This window comes from Rhinolophus hipposideros (genome assembly GCF_964194185.1).
Source record: "Rhinolophus hipposideros genome assembly, chromosome: 6".
Taxonomy (NCBI): domain Eukaryota; kingdom Metazoa; phylum Chordata; class Mammalia; order Chiroptera; family Rhinolophidae; genus Rhinolophus; species Rhinolophus hipposideros.
The window spans coordinates 32812464-32837009 of record NC_138052.1 but is presented as its reverse complement, the minus strand read 5'-3'; the positions used below and the strand labels follow the sequence as shown (position 1 = coordinate 32837009).

General features: G+C 42.6%; 1 protein-coding gene across 7 annotated transcripts in view; it reads right to left on the bottom strand.

Annotated features, from left to right (window-relative positions):
* FMNL2 (formin like 2) overlaps positions 1-24546 on the bottom strand; it is a 283998-nt gene continuing 259452 nt past the window's right edge. Inside the window, exons 16-28 of one of the 7 annotated variants that reach the window (XM_081051468.1) lie at positions 22188-22208; positions 19965-20089; positions 19023-19225; positions 17258-17492; positions 16103-16171; positions 15908-15988; positions 14460-14589; positions 11618-11781; positions 10591-10692; positions 8234-8332; positions 7690-7813; positions 3919-4012; positions 1-2067 (exon numbers count right to left, since the gene is read on the bottom strand). In XM_081051468.1, the coding sequence (XP_080907594.1) occupies position 2067; positions 3919-4012; positions 7690-7813; positions 8234-8332; positions 10591-10692; positions 11618-11781; positions 14460-14589; positions 15908-15988; positions 16103-16171; positions 17258-17492; positions 19023-19225; positions 19965-20089; positions 22188-22208 (1448 nt within the window). In that variant the 3' untranslated portion in view covers positions 1-2066. Of the gene's footprint in view, positions 2068-3918; positions 4013-5591; positions 5718-7689; positions 7814-8233; positions 8333-10590; positions 10693-11617; positions 11782-14459; positions 14590-15907; positions 15989-16102; positions 16172-17257; positions 17493-19022; positions 19226-19964; positions 20090-22187; positions 22209-24546 lie in introns of all 7 variants that reach the window. The other 6 variants (XM_081051471.1, XM_081051469.1, XM_081051467.1 and 3 more) reach the window with 6 other exon arrangements.

Genomic DNA, 24546 nt, shown 5'->3' with positions numbered 1-24546 from the left:
TAGTGTAAATAGTTTATTTGCTCATATGCCATGAAAAGACCAGAAAAGTAACATGAACTGCTTTTATAAAACATTTCTAATATTGCTAAGAAGCAGGCCCATTAATAGACAAACAGAAAAGAACATGCCAACATTGCTGTCTATTTGTAGATTAATAAATAGGCAATTATTTTAATATATGCTCATCAGCACTGAGCTTGGGAAAACAGCTGCTTGTGGTAAAGGACCAAACTACTTGTGTTGTGTATCTCTTGGTTGAGTTGCTTTTTTCATCAAAATGAATGCTGAGTCAACAGACAGAATCTTGGCATGTTCTTTTTAAAATACACGTTTATGAAAATGTGCTGGCAGGTGGCAGTTTAAAAGCAATCTTTATGTAAATAGGTATGCTAAAGTGAAATGTTAACTGATCCCTAAACTGTCCTTGTAGTTAAATATATATATTAAAAAAAACTATAAGTTAAAATAACATTCAGATTGTATAGCATAGGCTGATGCATTTTTAAACAATATTTACAATATTACCCAGAGGCTTAGGTGGGAATTAAAGAGAAGTGTAAAAACCATAAAAAACTGCACCAATTTTATAGCAAAATATCTGTACATTTAAAAAGAGATCATATAACTACACGTTATCCAAGGAAAATTGGACCTTCACCAAGGAGTTCACATAAGCACAACATAAAATAAGAAATTCAGTGGTTAAATACTATACAATAAACTTTACAATTAATATATTGATGTACCAAGAAGGTAAGCCAGAAGCAGAATGTATATTATGAAAAGTACAAATTAGCTTCAGTCCAGTTTTTGACTTTGGAATGGATCAAGTGCCCTGCCAGAGAGGAAGGAAAAATAACTGACTTAGTTGGCCATTTAGTCTCATTAAATATCATTTAAACTTAATCCCAATGTGAATATTTTAGCAACTTAATTGCAATTCCCCATAAAGTAATCTGGGAAATACAACTCCTTAGCTTTGATATATGATGCCAAGTATATCTTCTCCAATTTACAGAAAGAAAGGGGGTGGGGAGAACGATTGTCAGAGGAGCGTAAGGCCAGGTTACTACCACTATTAGCAGACGTAATCTTGGGTACTTGGTAGAGCTAGTGAACTTCTCCCTGGCTAGCAAGGCACCAATTTCTGTTCCCAGGTTTGACCCATAATGGTCCTCAGAAATCCTAATACTGATTACTGAGATGTTAAGTTTAGTGCTAATTAATAAATACATTTGCATTATTTTTAAAGCTGCCTCTAGCTGAAGAACACAGCATCGTAAATAAGTTTTATACAACATTTGTATGCCGGCATATCCTTGCATTCATACCGGTGATTCTCTCACAGGGCATCGTACCCTAGCACAGAAGTAGTGAAAGGAAAGGAAACAATTGAGTGACCTTCTCCTGTGCGATGCAATTGCATCCTGTTTGTACTTTGCTGGGGCTTGGTGATGGACAGGAGCTCGTCGCGTGTCTTTTTCCTTCTTCCATGTTGCAAGCCCTTAAAATCACAAAGTTGACAGGTATGGCTGAAACACAAAATTCCTTAAGAGACATCTGAGCAAAGAAAGCCACAGCAGATGCAGCCATGGTATTTACAACTTATCAGGAAACCAGGGTGGGCCATCATGGGATAGTCACAATGGCAAGTAATGCATGTAACACGAAATTTACAATTGGATTAAAAAATTGGATAACATAGTGGTGTAAAAAGATACCTAATCAAATCAAATCCTATTGCTTTGATTAATCTGAGCAGGTACTTCAACATTTAGGCACTTGTTAACAAAGGTTGAAAGGAGAGCCCATCATTTTAAAATTCCTATGTTTGCTAAATCTGAGCCCTTAGAATACTTTCTCTATTTTCAAGGCTGCAGTTAAATGGTAGCATATCAAGTTCATGTGGGTGGTTTCTTTCGCGCACACCCTCTATTCATACGGGCAAGTCTCAGGTTCACATGGTTATTTCGGCACTATTAACAGAACGCAAGTTCTGATCATCAAAGCGCCGCCTGACACTTCTCCTCACCGCATCGGCTCGTCTGTATGGTTGGTTTCTAAGATCTGTAAAGAGGAAAGCACCAATAAGAGAATTGCAACATTTAAAATCCTGGGTCTAAGCAAGACAAAGGTCAGCTGGCAGCCAATCAAAGCAGCTTGTGTAGAAGAGTCAGCTAAGGGGCCCTTCAAACTCACTTGAGTATTTGAGCCAAAAACATGTACTCTGCCCTCAATATTTACAGTCAAACAAAATAGGATGTAATACTGGTGGGATTCTGGAACTTCCAGGAAAATACACAGGAGAGGAGATTGCTTCTGTCACTGGCCAGAGTCTAGCTAGCTGAAGTCTTATTTTGAAATGTTGCCTAAACTGAAAAAAACTATGGCTTAGGTGATTTTTTGTTTTTTGGGTTTTTTTGGGTTTTTTCCTTTCCTTCTGGAAACCTGAATACAAACAATTGCAATGAATTTTAAACTGCAATACTAAAAATAACAACTGCCCTTTCCTCATCTGAAGTTTTAATAAAGGAAGGAACATATGCGTAGTTGGCAGACACAGGTTCGATTATTTTTATCCATTAGCTAAGGTCAGTTTTTTTATTGTGTGAATTAGAAACATAATTTAGCTCAATTAGCCACTAAATCACGAAATCAAAATAATATTGGATTTCTAAACATTCTTTGCTGCCACCCAATTTTTTTTTTCATTGGGGGGAGAAATACGGCCCTCCTGAATTCTCCAATTGCTATTGCGAATGCACAGAATACCTAACATTTAAATTTTTTTAAAAAATGCCTTGTTGAATGGCATTGAATCAACCACTACATATCAGTTCAAGCAGGCATTGTTCTAGAGGGATAAAGTGGGGTAAACAAGGAATTTTACGTAAGCACTCTTAGTATGAAAGCATGCTTTCTTGATGAATAAGACAGGTAGCCTGTTGACAGAGTCAGGACATAGTGAAAAAATAAAGCAGGTTTCATACTTCTTCCCCTTGTTTTGTTTAATTACTATGTTTCCTTCATTAACTTAGTATTCTTGACTTCTGTTAGGAAACATTCTACATTTAGAAAGGGAAACACAAACAACATTTAAGCCAGACTGAAATCGCTTTTATCTCTTCTACTTGGTAGACTGAAAAGTGGAACTGATGGGCCATACCTGGCCCAAGAATGTTTGGTCCGATTTATATTTAATTCATTAATTTAATTTCCTGGTAACTAACAAAAACTAGAGTTTCTGACTTCTCTTCTAAAACTGGGGGGTTTGGCAATACTTTGCCCAAATTCTTACATGGCAAAAACAAGCTGGAGCTGAGTGAGTGCTGAGAACGATGCTGTCAGGTTCAGCACAGAACCTACCAGCTCTTGACTCACTGGAATTTGGGACCTTGCCCAACTCCTAAATTCAAGCACAGTTTTGCATACAGTCCCCTGGAGCCTCTGCTTCCTGGCCCAGTGATAAGGGTCGGTCAGAAGTCCACTTTTACCAAAGACATGCAGTGACCTGCAGCTCTATGATTCCTGAGTCCTCTGAGAAATTAGTTTTAAAGATCTAATCCTTCTTCAAAGGTTACAGATCATGTTCCCTGGCCAGGACTGGCTCTCAATTTCTTCAGATAAAAGGGGTGAACTGAATAACTCAAAGACCAAGAAGGGGGTAAGGGAAGGACAGCCTAGCACCCAAAGCAATCATAATCACCAGCAAAAACCCTTGCCCAAGCCATCACACTTGAGAACATGGAAGCAGGCCAGAAAGAGATCAACAGAGAGGCTCAGCTTCACATCATTGGGAAGTGAGGTACACAGACTTCTCCCTGGTCAGACTCGCACCAGTATTACCCTCAGCCATAGATTGAAACCATTGATCTGCATACAGAGAGAGGAGGAAGCTAAGTAAAAAGTGATGCTTGCCAGCTCTGTGTATCCTCCACCACCGGTGTGCTAGAAGAAATCCTTACCCTCGAGTGAACATTTGGAAATTTAGTGATATTATTCTTCTTTAAAGCTAAACAGAAACAAAAACAAAAACACAAAATGATGGTTAAGTAAAAATGGGATGAAAATGGAAAGCAATTCAACTTAGTGCTTAACATTCCTGGGCACGTTAGCCAACAGAGGAAGAAAGTGGGAGGCCATCTACCATGAGGTGTTAGATAAAACAAGGGAAGGATGAGAGTGTCTTCCCACCCAGCTCGCTGACCACCCAGATCCAAGCTGCTTTGAAGTTTGGCTCCAGAACCGTAGATAGTTCAGCAGCAAAACCGACAGTCAACATTAGCCAAGGAGATAGTTTCTAGCCTTGTTAATAAGCACTGGTGGGTAAGTACACTGCAGAGCAGGCAACAACATACCATGTAGTTTGATATCTTCAGAGACAGTGGAACATATGTAACAAGTGCAATTATAGAAGAGTTAATGCCACAAAATAAAAACGCCCCCAGTTCCATGTCAATCTCAGCATGGGAGTCAAACAATAGCTATTTCCATTTAGAATATATACTTCCCTTGTCTCTTTTCTAATCAACTGGGCACTGCAGAGAAGTTTGTTTCTTATCTAGGCATTAGGAACTAAGTCCAGCCTTCTTGGGAAAATTTGATCATTTTATTTCAAACTCTTAAGAACAGTGCAGTAGCATTTTCTGATGATAGGTATTTGCTATTAGTATTCTGGTGCCACCATCCTGACCAAAGAAGCAGGTCCAGCTATGATCTCATCACAAAAGAAATACCCTGGGTTTGACATGGAACACAGACACCAGGGAAGAAGCATGAATGAGATGAAGACGGTGAGGAGCTCCTAAGCTTTTGTTTTTCACTTCTTGACGCACATCCTTACTCCAATAATGGAATTGCTGATAGTTGAACTTGGGCTTGACACTCAGATGGAAAACAGGTGAGTATAAAACTATGGATTGCCTATATCAGCTTATACAGACTTCTAGGTCAAAAAAGCTCCCTGTGTTAAGCTCGTTCCATGAGCTCCATTACACTGTGGACAGCAGCCATGGACTGCATATGACAGTTAAGGCCCAATCTACAGCTGTGCATAGTTCCCAGTTCCTTCTGAAAATCATTCTGCAACTTTAGATCACCCTGCATTCCGAGCGCTTATATAGCAGCTCACTTTAATATCAAAGCATGTTCAATGAGTATGAAAAGAAGGCTGGTTTAATATCTGTAAACCTATTAGAACACAGTAAGTGCTCAATAAACGTTAGGTACAGTAGTTATTGCTATTCATGACTACCACTTTTTGTTTAAAGGTTATTAGCCCAAAAATCTTATTAGCAATGTAGTTGGTCCCAATCCTGATTCTCCAAGAAGTGTTCTATTTACCATTCTGAAAATTTCTGCAAGCTATTCCATTAATTCAGCTCATAAACATCCAGACAGTGACAGCTACGTGGATTCTCAGACGTACTGAAAGTTGCGGTGAGCAAGCAGTTATGACTGAATGGCAAACCCATGCAGCATGACGACAACATACAACACAACACGGTGGAGATGGCACTTCCATGCTAGCATGTTGGGTGGCCCTGACAGACACACAGGGGATCATAAGAGGTCAAAAAATCTGGAGCAACCTTTTAAGAACGTCAGGTGAGAAAGAGTAATAATTTAGTAATGGTATTCCTCAGTGAGAACCGGTTCGCAGAAAAATCGAGAGCCACGCTTGGCGGTGCGAGCAGTGAAGGGCACAGTCTTCAGCACTGCATCAAAAACAACAGCCAAACAAGACAAAGAGAAGAGAGTGACAAGCCAAGATCTAGTGCATTAGTACACAGTTAGTGCCTTGTTAATCACATGGGGCGATGGGGAAGGGAGGCGGGAGGAGAAGGGCAAAGCAATAGACACCCGGCTGAGCTCATGGAATCTGAAAGAGGTACTCAGTCTAGGGCTTGGTGGTAGGTTAAAAGTGGAAAATAGTCCTAGGAGAATCAACAATGCTCCCTAAGCAGATATTCACTGTCCTCTCCAATTGTAGATGTATGATTAGGGCAGGCAAACAGAAACTGTACATTTCGTTTATTTTATAAGCCAGAGCGAGAACAGATTGACGGAAAAGGAACTCTACGTTCTTAATGTGCGAGGTTGGCAGCTTCCCTAGCTGTCAGTAACCTTAATCATGGCACCTAAGGTAAGAGGTGCTCACCCAAGGAGGACTGCTCCTGGTCTTGCTCAGAGCAGACCTTCTGCCTCAATGCAGGGAGGCAAGGAGAGATGCTAAATAATGAAGGCTTTACCTGGGGGCTACCTGCAAGCCACTGCAAGCGAACATGAAGACACCGGCAGGCCAATATACACGGAAATCTCCTGTACTGTACCGTATATAGGGACTGGCATTTTCACCAGCCACTTACCTATCTACTCAAAACCTACACTGCTTTACTCCGGGCTAGGAACTCTTTATTGACTTCCTTTTTAGTGACTTATTTTATTTCCTTGGGTCTGAGCTGATGAAAAAAATGTGTGGTTTTGGCAGTTTGGGATCCTTATTTACAATGCTGACTAAGCTATTACCAAGAAATGACAAGTCAAAAGTGGAAGAGTTAAAAAAAAAAAATCCAAGAGTTTTAAAAAATTAGGACAATTGGGAACACTTCCTTGATATCTGATATCAAGGAAGTGTTAGTTTAGGAGGGGAGTAATAATGGTACGATGTGTATATTTACTTTATTAAAGAGTCCTTATCTTTTGAAGATACATACTGAAATAATTCCAAATGAAACTGTATCTTGGATTTGCTTCAAAATAATCCCAGAGGTTAGAGAAAGGGAAGTAGGCAGAAGCAGGCATGTGACATGATTGGCCCTGAGTTGAAGATTGTTCATGGGTGATGGGTACACGGGAGCTCATCAAACATTCTTTATACTTGAGCATAGCTTAAAAATTCCTCACAATAAAAAGTTTTAAGCATCTTAGAAGCTGATAAACAGTATTCAAATACAACAGACATGACAGGAAAGTCACTTGCAGCTTCTGCCACAAGATAGTGACCCAAATTATTGTCCCGATCTGTAAGAGAGAATGTAGAAACTCTAGAGAATTGGGTCCAACAGAAAGCACTGGGCTTCAACTTAATCAGACAAAAACCAAGCTGGGTTAGGCACCCTTCTTAGCTGACAGAATGACCGACCATGCCCTAACCCGCGACTAGAAGTTCACTGGCCCTTCTGAATGAAAACACCAGCTCCTGATTTCTCATTGTCTTCAGTTACTTTTAATGAGTCAAGAGGCTTTCAAAGAACATGTTTGGAAAATCTGCATTAGTTAGTACAGACCCCTGAATGGTCCACAATACAAATACTTGTCCACATTATTTAATAATCAGGCAAATGGGGAGGAGTGGCCATAAGGAAGAAGACGGAGCTTGGTGACAAATGGAAGACAATGGAAAACCATTAGGGGAAGGAGCTGTGGTGAAATGCACAGGATTCCAATGATACTGAGAAATAAAGAGATTTTTCAAAGAGAATATTGGGGTTCTTTGACAGGGAATATACAGGCTACTATAAATATACTTCAAACACTAGCATGGAACCTCTGCATAATCCTAGATCTGAATCAAGTCCACTCAAGAACTTATAAACTGGACAAAAGCAACAGCAAAATCTGCAGGGGGCTCAATATGGGTGAGGACTGTGGGGGTCTCCCGGGCCACAATGAGGAAATATCTTTTACCTGTGATAATATCTTCAATGGCACCATCTTTTCCTTCGTATACATGTCTATTATCTTTAACTTGACGCCTTCTTAATTCCGCAATTAATTCTTGCTGCTGCCTCTTTGATTTATGAGAAGGAGACTGAGAAGAAAGAAGTATGGCAGGGTTTAGTAGGACCAGCACTCACTGGAGAATCCAAAATGTGTCTGAACACTGTTTCTAATAAGTAGCTTCAGCCAGAAACGCAAATAGCACCATCCCCACACTGTGCTCAAACAGAGAAGCACTCAGAAAGCTTCTAGGAAGAAAACGAACTTTCACTGAAGATCTCTTAACATGCGGCAACACTGACACAAACGTGCTCTCAGCTTCATTCCAGTTATTGCTGAACAACATAATGAACGAGCAAATGCCCATTTGTCAAGCTGCCAAGCCCTAGAAGGAAGCGGTAGGGATCCGGGCCAGTCCGGCTTTTTGCCCATCTCTCCTCCCTGCCTCCCAGGAGCCATCAGGCCTCCCTCACACAAGGGCCACTCCGGGAAGGAGCCTGGTCCATCTTACCTTTGGGTCCTGCTGTCCCATCAGAGCGTCCTGCTCCAGAAGCTTCTCCATGAGTGCTTGTTCCTGCTTTTTCCTTAGCTCGTTCTCCTCTTCCGCTTGCTGGGTAAAGTCAAGAGAATCAAAAGGTTATGCCAGTGGCAATGACAGCAGCCAAGAGTCTGTAAAGCCTTTCTTAAGAGAATCCTTGGTGAGCCAGGAATTAGAGTAAATGGAAGGTTTAGAAGATCTACACTTCATGCCCGTGTATAACTCTGACTCCAGGTTTCACTGTCTGTCTATATCACATCTCTTCAAAATCTAGTAGCCGAAATTTACCTCATCCAGCAGTCCCTTCCTAATTATTCTCTCCCTGCTCACACCGCTGCTCAGTCTCAGCCCCATAGATGTGGTGGGGACCTAACCTTCTTCGGGCAGCTCTGCTCAGGGATGTTTGTGTGAGTGTGTCTGGCTTCCAGAATCTGTCCACCTACCTATAGCTTTTCTGAAAGTAGGATCTCAGACTTCTCCCCTTCTGCCCATTGTGAGGAGAAAACCTCCATTCCCTTGTTTCTTGTTTCCTTCAGGGGCCTCACTGAATGACACTCTTGGGCTTTTTATCCACAGCTCCCTTCTTCCCAACGGAGGGAGAGCGATTGGTGAATTTGGGATGAGAAACTGAACAGGCTCACCTCAGCTCAGCCCCCTTGAGCATTCTCTCTCTTTTGACGTCAGCCTCCCGAACGAGACTTCTAGCAGCCTCGCTGTGAACTGATACGTCATCTAATTTAAGGCTGAAGTGTAAGCTCACAGATACACCCCACATCCTCCAGTCTAGCTTTTACCCGTAATAGAGTGTACATTTTGATCTCTGTTGCTTTTGTCTTAAAGTTTCATTTTGCTTCGAACCTGGGAAGGGAAAGGAGAGATGACATTTCAAACCCCTAACTCAGTGTCAGGCTGGCAGGTGATTCCTTACCTAATATCTGGGACAACATCACTGCCTGGGTCAGCCAACAGGCCCGCAGGGGGAAACGATAACGTGGAAGGGGCACCCCAGTAGGCTCTGCCCTGCGACACCCCACAGATCCCCAGGGCAGCTTCTCGTTTCCCTTCTGCCCTGCCCATCGACGTCCCAGCTGAAGCATCAGGTTTTGAGACCAACCACAGCCACTTTGCAGCTTGTATTATGCAATTTTAAAATAGCATATTTTCTCTTTAGACGTCAGACTTATCATTTTTTTATGTGAAAAAAATGTGGTCCCAGCACTGAATAGGAGTGACCACAGCACACGAGCACTACCAGCGGGGGAAGCCCAGAGCACCAGTCAGCAACACCTTCTCATGGCTCCCACCTCCCGGAGCCTTTTGTACATGGACTCTGTGCTGTGCTCGTGTTCACCATCATTGCCAAGGACACTAGCCTTCTGTAAACCGTGTGTGATATCACTGCTCCACGAAGCCATGCTGAGAGAAGATGGCTAAATATTGTAACCTTGTCAGTTTCAATAACAGGCCCAAGGATGGGTCTCCAAAGCCATCAGCCTCTAGCGGCGGCGATTTCTCAAGAAGGTAGATAACCCTGCTGCATCCCTCCTCCCCTCCACGTTCACTCACACTCCTCCTTCCTCCACCAACACTACCCGTGTTACATGGAGACAAGCCTGGAGAATACCGACTGTCATATCTCCTAAGTGCACTAAAATCCCCTAATGCCCTCCGTGTTGTTCTTTCGCAAGGGACAGATTCTTCTGACACCTGCCTCACTAAGTCACATGCTTTTTCAAGACTATGACCCTGGATTACGTCAAAGAGGACTTCCCATTTAAAGGAAAGGCCATTATTGGTCCAGATGAAGAAACAGAGCAACCGCCCTTCCTCGAGCCATCTTTCTGTCCACACCAGAGAAATGTTGCTATGGACAGCCTGAAAGCCTGGGCAGGACTCACCCAAGGAGGCTGGTCTTGACCTCAGCTACAGCGCCAGGCCACAGGCCGGGACTCAGCCCGTTCAACATCATGGGAGGTCTGGGTTTTCTAAGTGCTTCGCCTGGCCTGCGAGGGTGAACAGTCCATGGGGCAGCAATGGCCTTGCAGCATTGCGCTTTCCCCAGGGAGCAGCCCAGAGCTTTGCTTTTCAGGCTGAGCCCCAGGGTGGCTGGGTGGAGACAGGGAGCATGAAGGGCTAAGGGCCGCAGGAGGGCTCAGCGTGCACAGGGCCAGAGACTGCTGACTCATACTGATCCCCAAAGCTGCTGCCCAGACAAACAGGGGCGTCCTCTGCAGAGCTGTACAGACTCGAAACCAGCTCTAGAAGGGCACCTGCTTGAAAATGAAAATAATGCCAGGGGAGGCTTTAAAGGGCCCCCTGCTTCTGTTTACCTTATAGGCTTTCACAAACCGCACAAAGACGGGAAAGAAGACCGAGGGTGGTGTCGTCTTGGGGTTTTCTCCAAAATACTTCACCACGTCATCAAAGGCATCCTGTGAAGAAGCAAATTTCCCTTGAATTTCTTTACTTGCAGCATTTGAACTTGGTCCTCTGGAGGAAGACCTACAGCAAAGCAGCAGTGACAACAGTGGTTCCCACAGGCTCTCATCTCTGTCCCTCACCTCCCCACGATTCTCTACAGCCCTGGTGTTCCCTCCCAACGCCTGCTCAGAGGCAACCTGACTGCAATACTGCTGCACAGGAATCCATCTCTCAGACCCCGTCACTTTAACATTCACGTGCACGAGCGTGCACGCATGAGCGCCTGTGCACGCAAAGCTATTCCATTCATGAGCTTCCAAAAGGCCATGGCAGAACTCCTTAAAACCAACAAGGCTAGAAGGATCTTAGAAGTCACTGAGATTCTAAATCCCAAATTATTGCTTCAACGCTCCTTACAGTATCCCCACATCGGGAACATTCAAGTGTCTGCTTCAATTCTTCTAGGACACAAGACAGCAGCCTCCAACGGGAGCCATTCGACCACATGCACTTGCAGAGTTTTCCCAAGACTCTGCCTTCCCTTCTATGATGGTGTGCAGTCCATTCTGGCTGTTTTTCAGATGTATAAACTTGATCCCCAGTGGAGTGTCAGATTTTGAGGTCAAGGCCTGTAGAAACCCAACACACTGGGAACACTGCTTTGCTGAGCCCCAGGTCTGACGCACGCTGATGGAATTGGATACAGGAGGAACACAGGCAGGGAGGGCTTCTAGAGAAGAGGGTAAAGACCCCAAACTAGAAGACAGTGAGGACAGGGGCACTTCCAGGCACAATACTAAGAAAGATCCTCCCCGTGATAATTAGCTACATAAGAAATCTACCCTCAGCAAACAGAGGGCAATTTACCCCAAAGCCAGGGTGGCTTTGAGGGATCCTATTACTTCCTTGTGGGTGTCCAGGGGCCCAGGGACTGACCTGGGCGATCTTGGCATCATCCTGCAGCTTCTTGAGCTTCCCCTCGTTGTTGAGAATGAACTCCTTCAGCAGCGTGTTGTGGTCATGCATGGTGTACTCCCTCTTGGTCAAGTCCATGCCCCTCTGGAGCTCCTTGACGTCCAGTAAGACATTCTCAAGGGAGACTGAAGGGGAGAAAGCCATGACCTGTGAACCTCAACCAGGAAAGTCACAGCCACAGTGGGTGGGGCTGGTGAGCCAAGTTCTCAGTGGATTCCTAGGACTTTATAAGGGCTTAGATCTCCTTTCCAGTTTCAGTGCAGGGATCCTTGAATATGAATAATTTACTGAGTGCTACCAAGCACTGCATTAAATTCTTCATATGCAATCATTCATTTGCACCGTTACCCCATTTTGCCAACGAGGACAAAGCAGCATAAAGAGGTTACGTGGCCTGCTCGAGGTCACAGAGTTAGGAGGTGGCAGCGATGGAGTTCAGATAACAACAGTGGACTCCAAATCCTGGGCTGGTACACAATGATTGCACTTCTCTTACAGGAGATGATGGCCTATTGGCCTACAGAGAGAGGTTCCAAGATCTTACCCTCTACCTAATACTTGGAACTCTTTTGCATTTCTGTTGCTCTCCAGCAGGGGGGAGCATTTTACCTGTTGAACTTGAGTTGTATTGCCCATGAGAACCCAAGGGACAGTTTCTCCTGGTGAAACAACCCTTCCCTGCGCCAGAAGGGTTTATTAGCATGCACCTCTCCATGTGCAGTGAGGCCACCCTCCTAGAGCAGGTCACACCTGCAGCCGCATGAGGTCCAGATGCCCACTCTGGCTCCCCACTGCCTGACTCACTCTGTACGTGGATGAAGCACAGAACAACGCAGTATGCTTTCCCCTCGCTAGACTCACACTGTCCTACTCATCTTCGCCTCCTCAATGGTTAAGATAGTGCCAAGTTCACGGTAGGAACTCAAAAAGGTTCACTGGGTAAATGAAGGAGGGAGGGAATAAGTGAGTGAAGGCATAAAAAAATCTGTGTCAGCTCACCTGGGCACCAGAGAGCAAACAGAAAACAATTCGGCCAGAGAGTTCCTCAATCTCTCCATTTTCCCCCACTGATGTTTTTCAAATGACACTTTCTGGGAATCTCTTTTCGACCAAAACCATGTGCTAATTAATTAGTAAGACAGGGATGTTTTTCAACTTTTTTTTTCTTAATTAGAATAGTGATACTAAACAACTCCTAATTTTGGCAAAGGAAAACCTGAAAGGAGGGAAATCATTCCACCGGGATAGAAATCCTGGTAACAGAGGAAGTGAGCCCTGACCCCTCAGAATGTCTGTCGCAGCCTGCCTTGCAGAGTCCTTCATAGTCACAATGCCGTTTCCACCTGCCTCTCAGTCTCCATTAGGGTTTCAGCAGCAAATATCCCAGTAACAGTGCATCACCTCATTCATTAGTTCATTTGTTCATTTGCTCACTCATTTATTCCCTACATCAACTTGTCAGGGGTTAAGGGAATCATAAAGTAAATAAAACTTAAAGCCACAGATACAGAGAACAAACTGATGGTCACCAGATGGGAGGGGGGGTCGGAGGGATGAGTGAAAAAGGTGAAGGGATTAAGAAATACAATTTGGTAGTTACAAAATAGTCACAGGGATGTAAAGTACAGCATGGAGAATAGTGTCACTATTGTAATAACTATGTATGGTGTCGTACTGGTACAAGACTTATTGGGGTGATCACTTCATAAGATATATAAATGTCTCATCATGATGTTGTACACCTGAAACTAACACCATATTGAATTTCAACTGTAATTGAAAAATAACACTTAATAAAAGGTAAATAAAACTTGATTATGCCTGTAAGTGCACAAGTCGTAATGGACGTGCAAACTGTTACAAGAAACTTGATAAATCTTGCATGAGAGGGTAGTACGGAGTGCCTTTTGTAAGAACACAAAAGCAGCAGCCACAGACTCTGTCTGAGGAAGTCAGAGAAGGTCTCGCTCTCGAAGCTTCGATGCAATAAGTCTGGGATAGGTCCTTGGAATATGGATCTGTAATAAACACCTTGGCTGCTCAGGGTTCAACATCACAATTTAGGAATTAGTTACAGCCTGTAACAGCCTGTAACTAACTCTGAGACCAATTTGCTTGCTGTTCCCTATTCTAATAGTCTTTAAGGGGACATGGTATCTTGGACAACATATCTATGAAAAGACAACTTGGGTTCTAGTCCTGTTTCTACTACTTGTGACCCATGTGACATTGGGCAAGACATTTTATCTCTAAAAAAGTCAGTTTTCTCATCTGTAACATGGGGATATGGTTACCTAGTACAGCCCAGCTATCTCAGAATCACTGATGATCCAAATGAGAAAGTGCATGACTATCACAGCAAAGCAACAAAAGTAAGAACTACTGATATTTTAACTTGTGCTCAGGCGAAAGGCAAACTGTTTAGAACTGCCACACCTGAGCACGGAGGACAGCACAAAATCCAAATGTTTGTTGCAGGTGATTTTCTGATTCTCATTCTCCTATTTCAAAGGACAGCAGTAGAATGAAAAGGGCAACAAATGGAAGAGGGAAGGTACACAAGGCCCAGAAACCTGGATCTTTACAGGGAGGATACTGAGAGAGGTCACCTTCATGTCCAAGTTCATCATTGTTTCCAGGAGTGGGCAACACCATCGCCCATGTGTTTCAGCTCAGAGCTTCTGAGGTTTAAGCCTTGCCTTTTGCAAGGGGTTCTGGAGTGTTTGTTTAAGCAGGGATGGTTCCCCAAAGATAGAAGGCATTCAAATACCCGAGAGTAACATTAATAACTGAAATCAAGTACCTGCAGCAGCTTTCTCCACATAATGAAGTTCATTATAAAAGAGAGACACTTGGTGATATTTTTCCTTTACAACATTGGATATATAGTGCAACAGTGTTTGCTTCCGGTCTGTTGACTTTGTATCCAAGAGCTGAAAACAAAAGGGAAAGAGTGAAAGATGCTGGGCTGTTCTCTCAGTCACAGTTAGTAATGAGTACAGATGCCGCAACATGGACCAGAAAAAAAAAAAAAAAATCCCACAGGAGATTCAAGATTGGATTTGCTCTTTGGTGAACCATCCCACTGATTTTTAAATGACTCGAGGACGACCCTACCCGAGAGGACTAGGGTACATGCTCCACTTCAGGGATGGCTCCAAGCACCTACAAGTGTTCATACACCTTCCCGCACAGGAACTCCCCACCTCACAGCCACTAGACTGGCTTAAAGCAGGAAGACTCCAGTTTTAGTGCTCTCCAGAGTGAAGGTGCAGAACAGGAGCGTATTTGGAGCAGCAGTCGTGTGCAGGTACCCGCACCCCCAGGACTCCTACTCTACAGTCTTCACCATCAACTCAGCCCGACTCTCGTTTCCCAGCCTCTGCTGGCCTAAAGCAGATGTGCTTAATGGACCGTGACCTTCCGGAGCCAGAACTGTGACTAACTGGACACTCCCTGTCAAACCATGTCTCCCCCAAGCTGGGGACTCAGCCCACTGCCCCACCTTGTCACCTGGAGGCCACACTACCCACACTCAGCCTGGTGGGGGTAGGGGTGGGGGGGGGTGCCAAGCAAGGTTTTCTCTAGTCCTATTCATATAAATCAGGTGACTCTGAAACACAGCACCCTTTTCCAACCAGGTAAAAAAAAAGAAATACTTTTAGAAAATAACAGAAAAATATAATAAGATTTTTTTTAAAGGACTTAGAAAAAAATATGCAATACCATCCAACCTCTCTGTTAATATCTTAACTCCTTCCATTCAGTTTGTTCAACCTCTTTTACATAGCAGAACTCAAACTGTATATTCAACTTTACCCTGCTTTCTTTCCTCAATACAAAATGATCTATTTCTTTGAAAGCTCTTCACAAATATTCTAACAGTTGAAGAAGAGGTCACTGTGTTAACTACCATTATAGCATATTTAATCATTTCCCAAAATCTTGCATCGGTATATTGTTGCCAATTATTTGCAATTATAAATAAAACTGAGCATAATTGAGACTCCTGAGGAAAGATTCCTAGAAATGGAAATACTGGGTCAAAGGGTGTAAGTATTTTTAGGGTTCTAAGTGCTGGCCGCCAAATGGTGTTCCAGAAAATTTATACCACTTGGTCCTCCCACAATCAGAGGATCCTCATCAAAACATCCTCCTCACCCCTCCCAAAAGCATGCCCTCTTTGCTCCAAGACCTTTGCCAGATGTTTTATCCCTCATATAGATCTTGTATGTCTCTTAGCGCACTCACCAGATCTAAACTCTGAAGTTTAAATCCATAAACAGCTCCTCGTTTACTGCTATTCATATAATTCCCAAGGGCCAAAATGATCTGCAAAAAATACAGGAGAGAAAAGAGAAGCCCATCAGCACAGCATCCCAGGCAGAGGAACGCGGCTGACAGGTCAGCTCCTCTGTACGTATATACAAGGAAAACTTCACTTGCCTCCAGAATTTTCTTGAGTTTTTGAGACGACTTTATGGAGACAGATGCCGCTATAATTGAGTGCAGTTGCTAGATTCCAGTCAAAGGAAGGATGGGGATGGGGGGAAAAGAAAAAAGATGTTAAACATGGGAAACTCTAATTGGAAACTAAAAATTAACACAGAAGGAAACAGACCTGCATTGAGACCTCAAAGCCTTAACACTGAGATTCTAGTTTTCTTAAACATCAGAAATTTAAATTGTCCTGCTAGGTTAACTATATCATTACATGCAAGCTCTTCACTAAAAACTATCTGAAACGAGAAGTAATGTCAGAACTTGCTTATCACAACCCTATAACCAATGAGACACAAAGAGTTAGGAGTCAGCAGCATCTTCTAGCTGAGCTCAGTTCCTACCACCTCTAATCGTGTTAATACACTTGGTGTTTTTCAACCAACGGAGCTGTCCAAGAATGAGAACAAAAACAGCAAAAGAATATAATCGTCCTCTAGAAGCTGTCAGAACACGTCTTGAACAGACAGGCATGTAATTATAATCAGTAATTAACAGAAGTGTATTTAGAAACAGAACTAGGAAAGAACCGTTTATGATATTGACACGATATTTTTAAGTCTCTACCAGATTACCACAACAAAACAAGAGATGGTTGGCTACTACTGTATATCACCACAGGGTAACATAACACACTTCCAAGGAAGACAACGCTGATGGTAAATTTAATGTTTCCAATGACAGTCAATAAGCCTATTCCCTAAAAATATGGGATCGTTTTTAGAAAGTCACATTTTCAGGCTTGCCAACCCACCCAGAAAAATGGTACCTTCAGGAGGGGACTAAGTTTGAGAAAATGGGTTTTCCTTGTCCTCTGTATTGACGTGTCCTTTAAAATCCAGAGGACATCTGCAGACACTGAAAATGGCATTTGCTAAGGAGAATAGCAATATGGAATATGGAAAGTCACCATTTTCTGATGTACTTAGAATACACAATACGAAAAAGATGGCCAAAATAACAATGCAGTCTAGAAAGTTCTGGGAAGGAGTCTTTAGAGCCCATGACGCTTACGTGCAATTCTGGGAGAGACTTTAAAGAACAACAAAACAATTCTCCACCTCTTTGGACGCCCTCCCCTGCCAGAGTCGGTGCACTCACAGGAGTCAGCATCTGAATGCTTTCGGCAAAGTTCCCGATGAAGGCCATGATGGTCATCTTCTGCATGAGCCTCTCAATCTTACTGAACTGCATCATAAACCGGTCTTCATCTGACAAGTTCTCCAGGGGCTTCCTTTCCCGCTCATAGAGCCGGAGCACTTTCACCTCATTCTCAGTTGGCAAGAACCTCATCAAACATTCTACAAAGTCTACAGGCAATGTCTTCAAGTCAAATCTGAAGACAGATGTGGACATGTCAGTGTTAGAGAGAAAACCTCCTGTCCTTTCAACCACACCTCCATCTGGTCAGCCTGCAAGTCAATTCTCTCTTTATAGGCGGACAGTGAAGACGCCCCACGGTGCTGCCCTCTGACGGTGCATTAATTGCCTCCATTGCTCCTTCCTGAAAAACTGGACTTCCTCACAATCACCCCATTCAGCTATCAGTATAGGCTTTTAGGCTATGAGTATAGCTCAAAGACTCTAGAAATCAACAGTAAATGACAGTAGAAAGAGACAGAAGGAAGGTGGAAGCATCTGATGGTAAGTGTTCAAGGGCATGGTGTTTTAGGCACATGAAGTGCTAATTAAAGAGATTAATATTATACACACAATTATAGAATATCTGGTGAACTCTGTAAAATATTTCAATTAGACCAATAGCCTGGTATATATTTTCTTCTTTAGGAAAAAAAAAAATACATCCAAATGCCTGTGCCATATGGATGTTTTGGCTTAAATGCATACATCCCTTGAAGGAATACCACGTCTTTGTAGATGTATGCTTAGTTTGAACAAACGGAGTATTTGCTACAACCTCTATTTTATTCTCTGAGCAATCTTTGTTTTCAGCAAAATAATATAATTGTATTTAATCACAACAAACAACATAATAAAAATTAAAAACCAAAATGCATATTAGGTTTTGACATCAGAACTCAGTACAGACTATACGATGCACTAGACTATTAGATTATGATCCTGGCTGAGGACATGAAATTGGAACAAATGACTTCTGGGCCCATTTACTGCTCTAGGAATCTCTGATCAAATTTATGAAATACAAATTTATGATGAATTAGTTCCTGAAACACCTAATAATGTCCTTGTCATATTTGAAAGTCACCATGACCACAAGAAGAGTAGATTCTCCTAATAGAAAAGTAAATAAAACTCATGCCCCTTCTCTGCTGTACAAGGATAAAAAAAGAACTGAACTTTGTTTAAAATGTTCTAAAAGCACAAATCACATTCCTATTGTTATAAATTAAAACATGCATCTGTATTATATTTGCATCTGGCATTGAATTGTATCATTCCATAAATGCCATCAAATTTGTATTCAACAAATCTGGATAAAATTCAGATACTCCAGAGAAAACTGACATTTTCTCCCTTTCCTCAGCATCGGCAATTCTCCACTCAACTTTCTTTTTATGTAAGCTTTGCTGTAGACCTATGTAAGAGAGCAGACCAAGATAAATTATGTTGTGATCCAGTTGTTATTCTAAAACGATTAATTACTCATTCTAATACAGCACTCTTGAGGGTAATTTCTGGTCCACCTCTTTTGTGTTAGCATTTTACTAAATACTGAAGTTGCATATACTAACAAAGGGAATCTCTGGTGTGTGTCTATCAAGACTAGCTCCATCTTTTTTCTTAGATCTCGCCTCACGAATGAACTATGTCTGTCATGTACTAATAACTTTATTTTTATCCTAAATTTACTAGAATATAGTTTTTCAGAATGCCCTAAACTTACACATGAATAGCTTTACATATCTCATCGGCGGTCTTTCCAGCTTTCCTTAAAGTTATGGCAAGATTTTTGGCCCTGTTTGCTTCTAGTAATGTCACTTTGTTGGATCCCTTCTGTGTTATCTTCTGTTTGCTTGAAGAAAGATCAATGGCAGGACCTTGAGCTTTGGTCTTAAATATTTCCTCAAATTCATCCACATTTAGATCCTGGGGTAGAGAGGGATTAAACAGGCAAGTTGTATTATACTTAAAAATTAAGTCAGGAAACCACAATATTCAGTTTCTTAAGTGTCAAAGAATGTACTTTTTCCGTTCAATACTTGTCTTTGACCATGACTAGCTCTATTTTCCTATTTGGGTTAAAGTATGACTTATGTCGCATAACCAGGCATGAAATCTAAAGGAGACAACTGATCCCAATCAATTCTATTGCCTTTCAATAATTATCTTGCGGGGATGGTGACCACAGACTACAATTCTCCATCAAATCAGCTACTGACTGTGATTGCTAAGCCCTTATTCATTTTGTTCAATAAAAAGTTTTATGCCCTTTCATAAATTAAGGGCAGAGACTGTGTGAGATATGTCTATCTATCTATATATCTGTAATATAGCTATCTATACAGACAGATCGATATCTAGATAGGTAGACATCTATCTCTATCTGTCTGTATAGATAGCTATATTACAGATATATAGATATTTTGTGGCATACACTGAAGATCCTCAAAACTATTGCGTTTTATCTTAACTTTTTAAAACATAGTTTTAGAACCACCTTACAAAATAGTGTCCAATTTTAGTCTCCAATATTATAAATCTTTTTCTTTCCATCAAGGCATTTAAAACCCTAGTACTTTATCACCGAAACCTTCAGGTTAACAGAGCACCCATTTTGGCTTTGCTGCACAGAGAGCCCCATGTTTCTAACCAATGAGAAAGTTACCTCCAGAATTCGCTCGTCATCAATTTCATTGAAGACTGTGCCATTGATCTGATTTGGCTTCAGGGCAACCCAGTTAAACACTGGCATTCTGAATTTCGTCTTGATTGGCTTCTTAATTTTCACAGCTACAGAGGTCAGAGAGAACAAAATTAAGATTCCACCAAGACCCCATGACCTTCAAGAACAATCAGACAACAGTCCTTGCAGATGACACAGTAACACTGGAGGAAGGCTGGCAAAAGGCGCCCAAGTGTTTTAAAACACCACACAGAGCTTTCGCCAGAGCAATTTGAGGTCATCATTTGGTTGATGGATACAACATTACATTAAAGTTGTCTAAGAGCGGCGGGCTGACTTTCTTTTTTGAATGCAGGCAACTGGATTGCTGCATTCCAGCCACAATGTTAGGGCAATGCTTATTTAGGACAAAGAAAGTATTGGGGAGCAAGAATTATTAATTTTATTAGACAGCAAAGAGGGCAAATACTCTGAGTGACTTAATTTAGTTTGATATTGGTGAGTATAAGTTGAATTTTGACATCCTAAATTCTCGGTTCTAGAACCCATATTTCCAAACAAATCTTAAACATTGATCAAAGACTACAGACAGTGGCTCTCTAAACCACCAGGAATGTAACATCAAGAATGATGATTTTCAGCCAAAGCGATACATTCCTGTGGATGATTTCAAATAATGAGGATTATATTGGCTGCTGAGTTATTTCAGAGTAAGGGCTATGAATGGCCCCAAATAGGAAATGCTTAAGAAGACAGCAAGGGTGCTTAGAAATCAGGATTTGTATTGCTTTTTGAAACCAGCACAAGTCCCTTCCCCTCTCTTTTGAAGAGCAACTTCTCCCTAGGCAGCAGCTATGTCTACTAGAAGGCATCCATGAACTCATTAAAATACTCTCCTCACTTTGGAGAAATAAGCTAAAAAAAGCAATCCATTAACTATTCCGTTAGTTAATTATACATCATAAAGCAGTCCTCCCAAAACATTTGGTTATATATATTCGCCTTCTTAAGTCTGTCCTGGGATGCCCACCGCACTATTTGGAAACTTTGTTCTCTCCATAGCAAGGGAGGGAGAAGAACTTCAGTGCAGAACAAAATAAATGCAACACACACTGGGCTTTTACCTGGCGGTACGCCTCCATGGGAGGTAACTGAGAAAGGGGGGCAGACGGCCTTTCATTCCTCCAGAGTTACAAAGGCCACAGAAACAGCAGGAATGTCATCTGATAAGCTGATACAAAGGCATGCAGGAACACAGAAACACAGCTTTGCCAAACCAGGCCTTTCCACTACCGAATGTAACACCTGAGTCCCCACTACCAACAGTGTCGGGTGCCTCGCCGCACTTGACTTCTGTCTACAGTGCCCAGGAAAACCCACGGCCTTCATGGAACACAGGAACACACCTTCCTCTCGCTGGGACTTCAGCAATAGTGAGGGAGCAGGGGGCAGGGCTGTGCAGGGATCTTATCATCATCTTAGGTGACAGGTCAGTGACATTTGGTTCGACCATCCCTCCACAAACACGGCAGGCCTCAGGACACTCACTAAAAGTCATTCCACTTGCAGCCGCCCTACTTGTAACTCTTTAGCAAGATTGGGAATAAGCCTGAGATCAGAACACAGGCTAAGGAGTTCTCTTTGGAAAGGTTGTCCTAACTTTGACTGGGGAATGAGGGTGGGGGGTGGGGGTGTCAGAGGAGGAGGGGGAGGTCCCTGTAGGTGACCATGATACACAGTGCTCAGGTTAAAGGAAGTGACTCTGCATGGGTGAATAGGTGTACCATGGAGAGAGCTGGAGACTAGTGGGACGGAAATGGAAAAGCAGCACCCAGAAGCTTTTCCTTGTTCTGGGGAGAAGTTTTCCTTCTTCCCTCAAAGAAATCTAAAATCCTTCTCCAGTGGAGGCCTTAGATCTAACTATGAAACTTAACCTAAAAGGAAAAACATTCCTTTTCTCAGTGGGGAAAGGAATGTGGCGTACGAAATCCAGGAGGTCTGCTTAAAGGGCTGTAATCTCTTCTACAGGTTTAACTCAAAAGGGTGGGCAACCCTAGAACAGTCAACCAACACCAAGACTCCCCGCAGACACACAGTCAGAATGCAATGGATCAATGTAAAAGGAAGTGGCAACATGTCAAGGCACACTGTGACCAACGGGGACACATGGCAAATACTGAACACACTCAGTGAGGAGCAACCTACAGAAAAGCTTGATTGGCCCATCTTTTGTGGAAGCAGAAGGAACAAAGAAAATACAAGGGGAAAAAAGTAGATATGGTTAGAGTCAAGCGGCTCGGCAGTTGACACACTCTTAGCATAGAATTTCATGCTTCTTGGACACATTTCACAAGGCAAGACAGCGCCAAAAATTCATTTCCATTCAAGCCTGCCTTGAAGACTCGCTTATTATTTCATTTTTAAAAAATAATCCTTTTTTTTAGAAGAGGGGGAATAAAACAATTTCATTATAGCAATCCGAAACAGCTATATTGAACTGTGCTAAGTATTCCATAGGATATGAACAATGTTTAATGAAAAATGAGCAGCCAGAGTCCAAGTTCTCACTGTGGAGTGCCAAAGCACATTCTCCTACACAGACAGCAAAGGCTAGAGATGCCCAGCAGGCTGTCATAGATGACCTCAGCAGGAAATGGGAGAAAGATCAGTGTAGCGCAGCTTTGAGGAAGTAAGCCTTACACTTCAAACGCACAGTTCACACTACTAATATTTTCTCTATAAAATGCAAAGAAAACTCAACTACATAAACTTAGGGGATCTCCTCCTGGTCCCATCTCGGCCACAAGAACATGCTTGCTCATTGTCTATGAAAGAGATAAGACATCCTATTGTTTGCAGATCCAGGGACCAAGCTATGTCACAGGTTTCTGACTTCTGGGAGCCCTTGGCCTATCATCTCAGCTCTGTCTCTTGGCTCTACTGGGACATCCTGACTGTGTCTGGCTTCATGGTCCCCAAGAGAGAGACAACTACTGAACACACTGGCCAAACATCTCATAAAATGGGCTACAATCACTAAGTATTAACAGCCAAGTTAAGGATGAGTAATGAAAAGAAATGAAAGGCCTTGTAGAAATCACCTAATCTCAAACTACCAAAGACTCATGAAGATCTTATAATCCTTATGTCTTATAACAAAACAAAACACCTTGTAATTGTTTAATGGACACTTACAGCACCAAAGAGGAGCTTCTTCAGTCCTGCATACGGTCTTCTACATTGCAAAAGACACAAAGGGGACAACTTGCAATTGTGGCAACCCAAAGGTGGCAGTGGGTAATCAGCTGAACACAGAGTTCAACACCGTGAAACTGAGGCAAGCAATAGAGCCAACAAGTTTTTAAAATGAAGTAGAACCCAGGCAAAAAAAAAAAAAAAAAGAAAAATTTAACCAGAGAGGACACGACCCATTCAGAAGGGAGCCCTGGGCCTGGCGTCTGAGCTTGGCTCTTTTGCTCTGCAAGGCAGTTCTGAGTTCTGTGCTAGAGCTCAGAGGAATGCAAGTGGAGGCTGTATCACATGTTAGGTTTTCCCAGAGAGAAAGGAAGCAGGACCAAATGAGAGACAGCACGGCAGACACATCTCACAGTGAGCACGCTTAGGGTGCTCCAAGGAAAGCCTCCATCAGCGAGCCCGGTGCACAGGACAACGACAGGTTTTCACACTCAGCGGCTGAAAACAGTCTGTCGTCGGACAGATTTCTGGGGCTTGTTAAGAGGTTTTTTGTTTGTTTGTTTGTTTACATTCCAAAATCCAACAGTTCCACGATGACACTCCTTCAACTTTTGTCCTTCAGAAGCAATAAAATTTCTAGAAGAAAGTGGCAGATGGGAGTGACCTTGAAAAGTAGAAATAAGTCACTGGTCTACTGTGAACATTACTTTGAACAAGTATCTTGTTACTTTGACAGTTTTATAGAAGTTGGGGTAGAAGTAAATGCCATGGATTTGATGTGGCACATGCTTGCTACTGGTGGCTTTCTGGTGTCCAAAAGGGCTTCCGTCACTAGGCTGAATTAGCCCTAATGACTGGTTGATAAAGCTGTAATTGGACACTCGAAGGGATGGAGGCTGGGAAATCGTTTACAGCTAAGACTGTCTTTTAGACTTTGGAAAAAAGACTCTGAGAACTCCTGCAGCCTTGGAGATGTAGAACATCAGGGTGGTAGTTCTTCATCAGAAATACGAGACCTCACAAAGGGACTGAAGTGGACCAGGAAGCAGAGCCATCTGATGCCACAGGGAAGGTATGGCAAAGCGCAGAGCAATTCCAAATGCCAAGGTAACACTCCATGGCTGGGAAAATGGCTGGCAGTAGTTTAGAAAAGAATAAGAATTCATTTCCAAGAAATGAAAATAAGAACGTGTATTTCAAGGCATTAGAGCAACTGTCTTCCACTCACCCTGCACCCAGCCTGTCTTACTTCTGGTAAGGTAAGGATGCTGCATTCTGTCCTGGTTGGCAGGAAGACAATATGCATTATCTGGAAGCATTTCCAGGCATGGAGAAATGTTGGCAACATTTCACCTTGAGGCTTAACTGT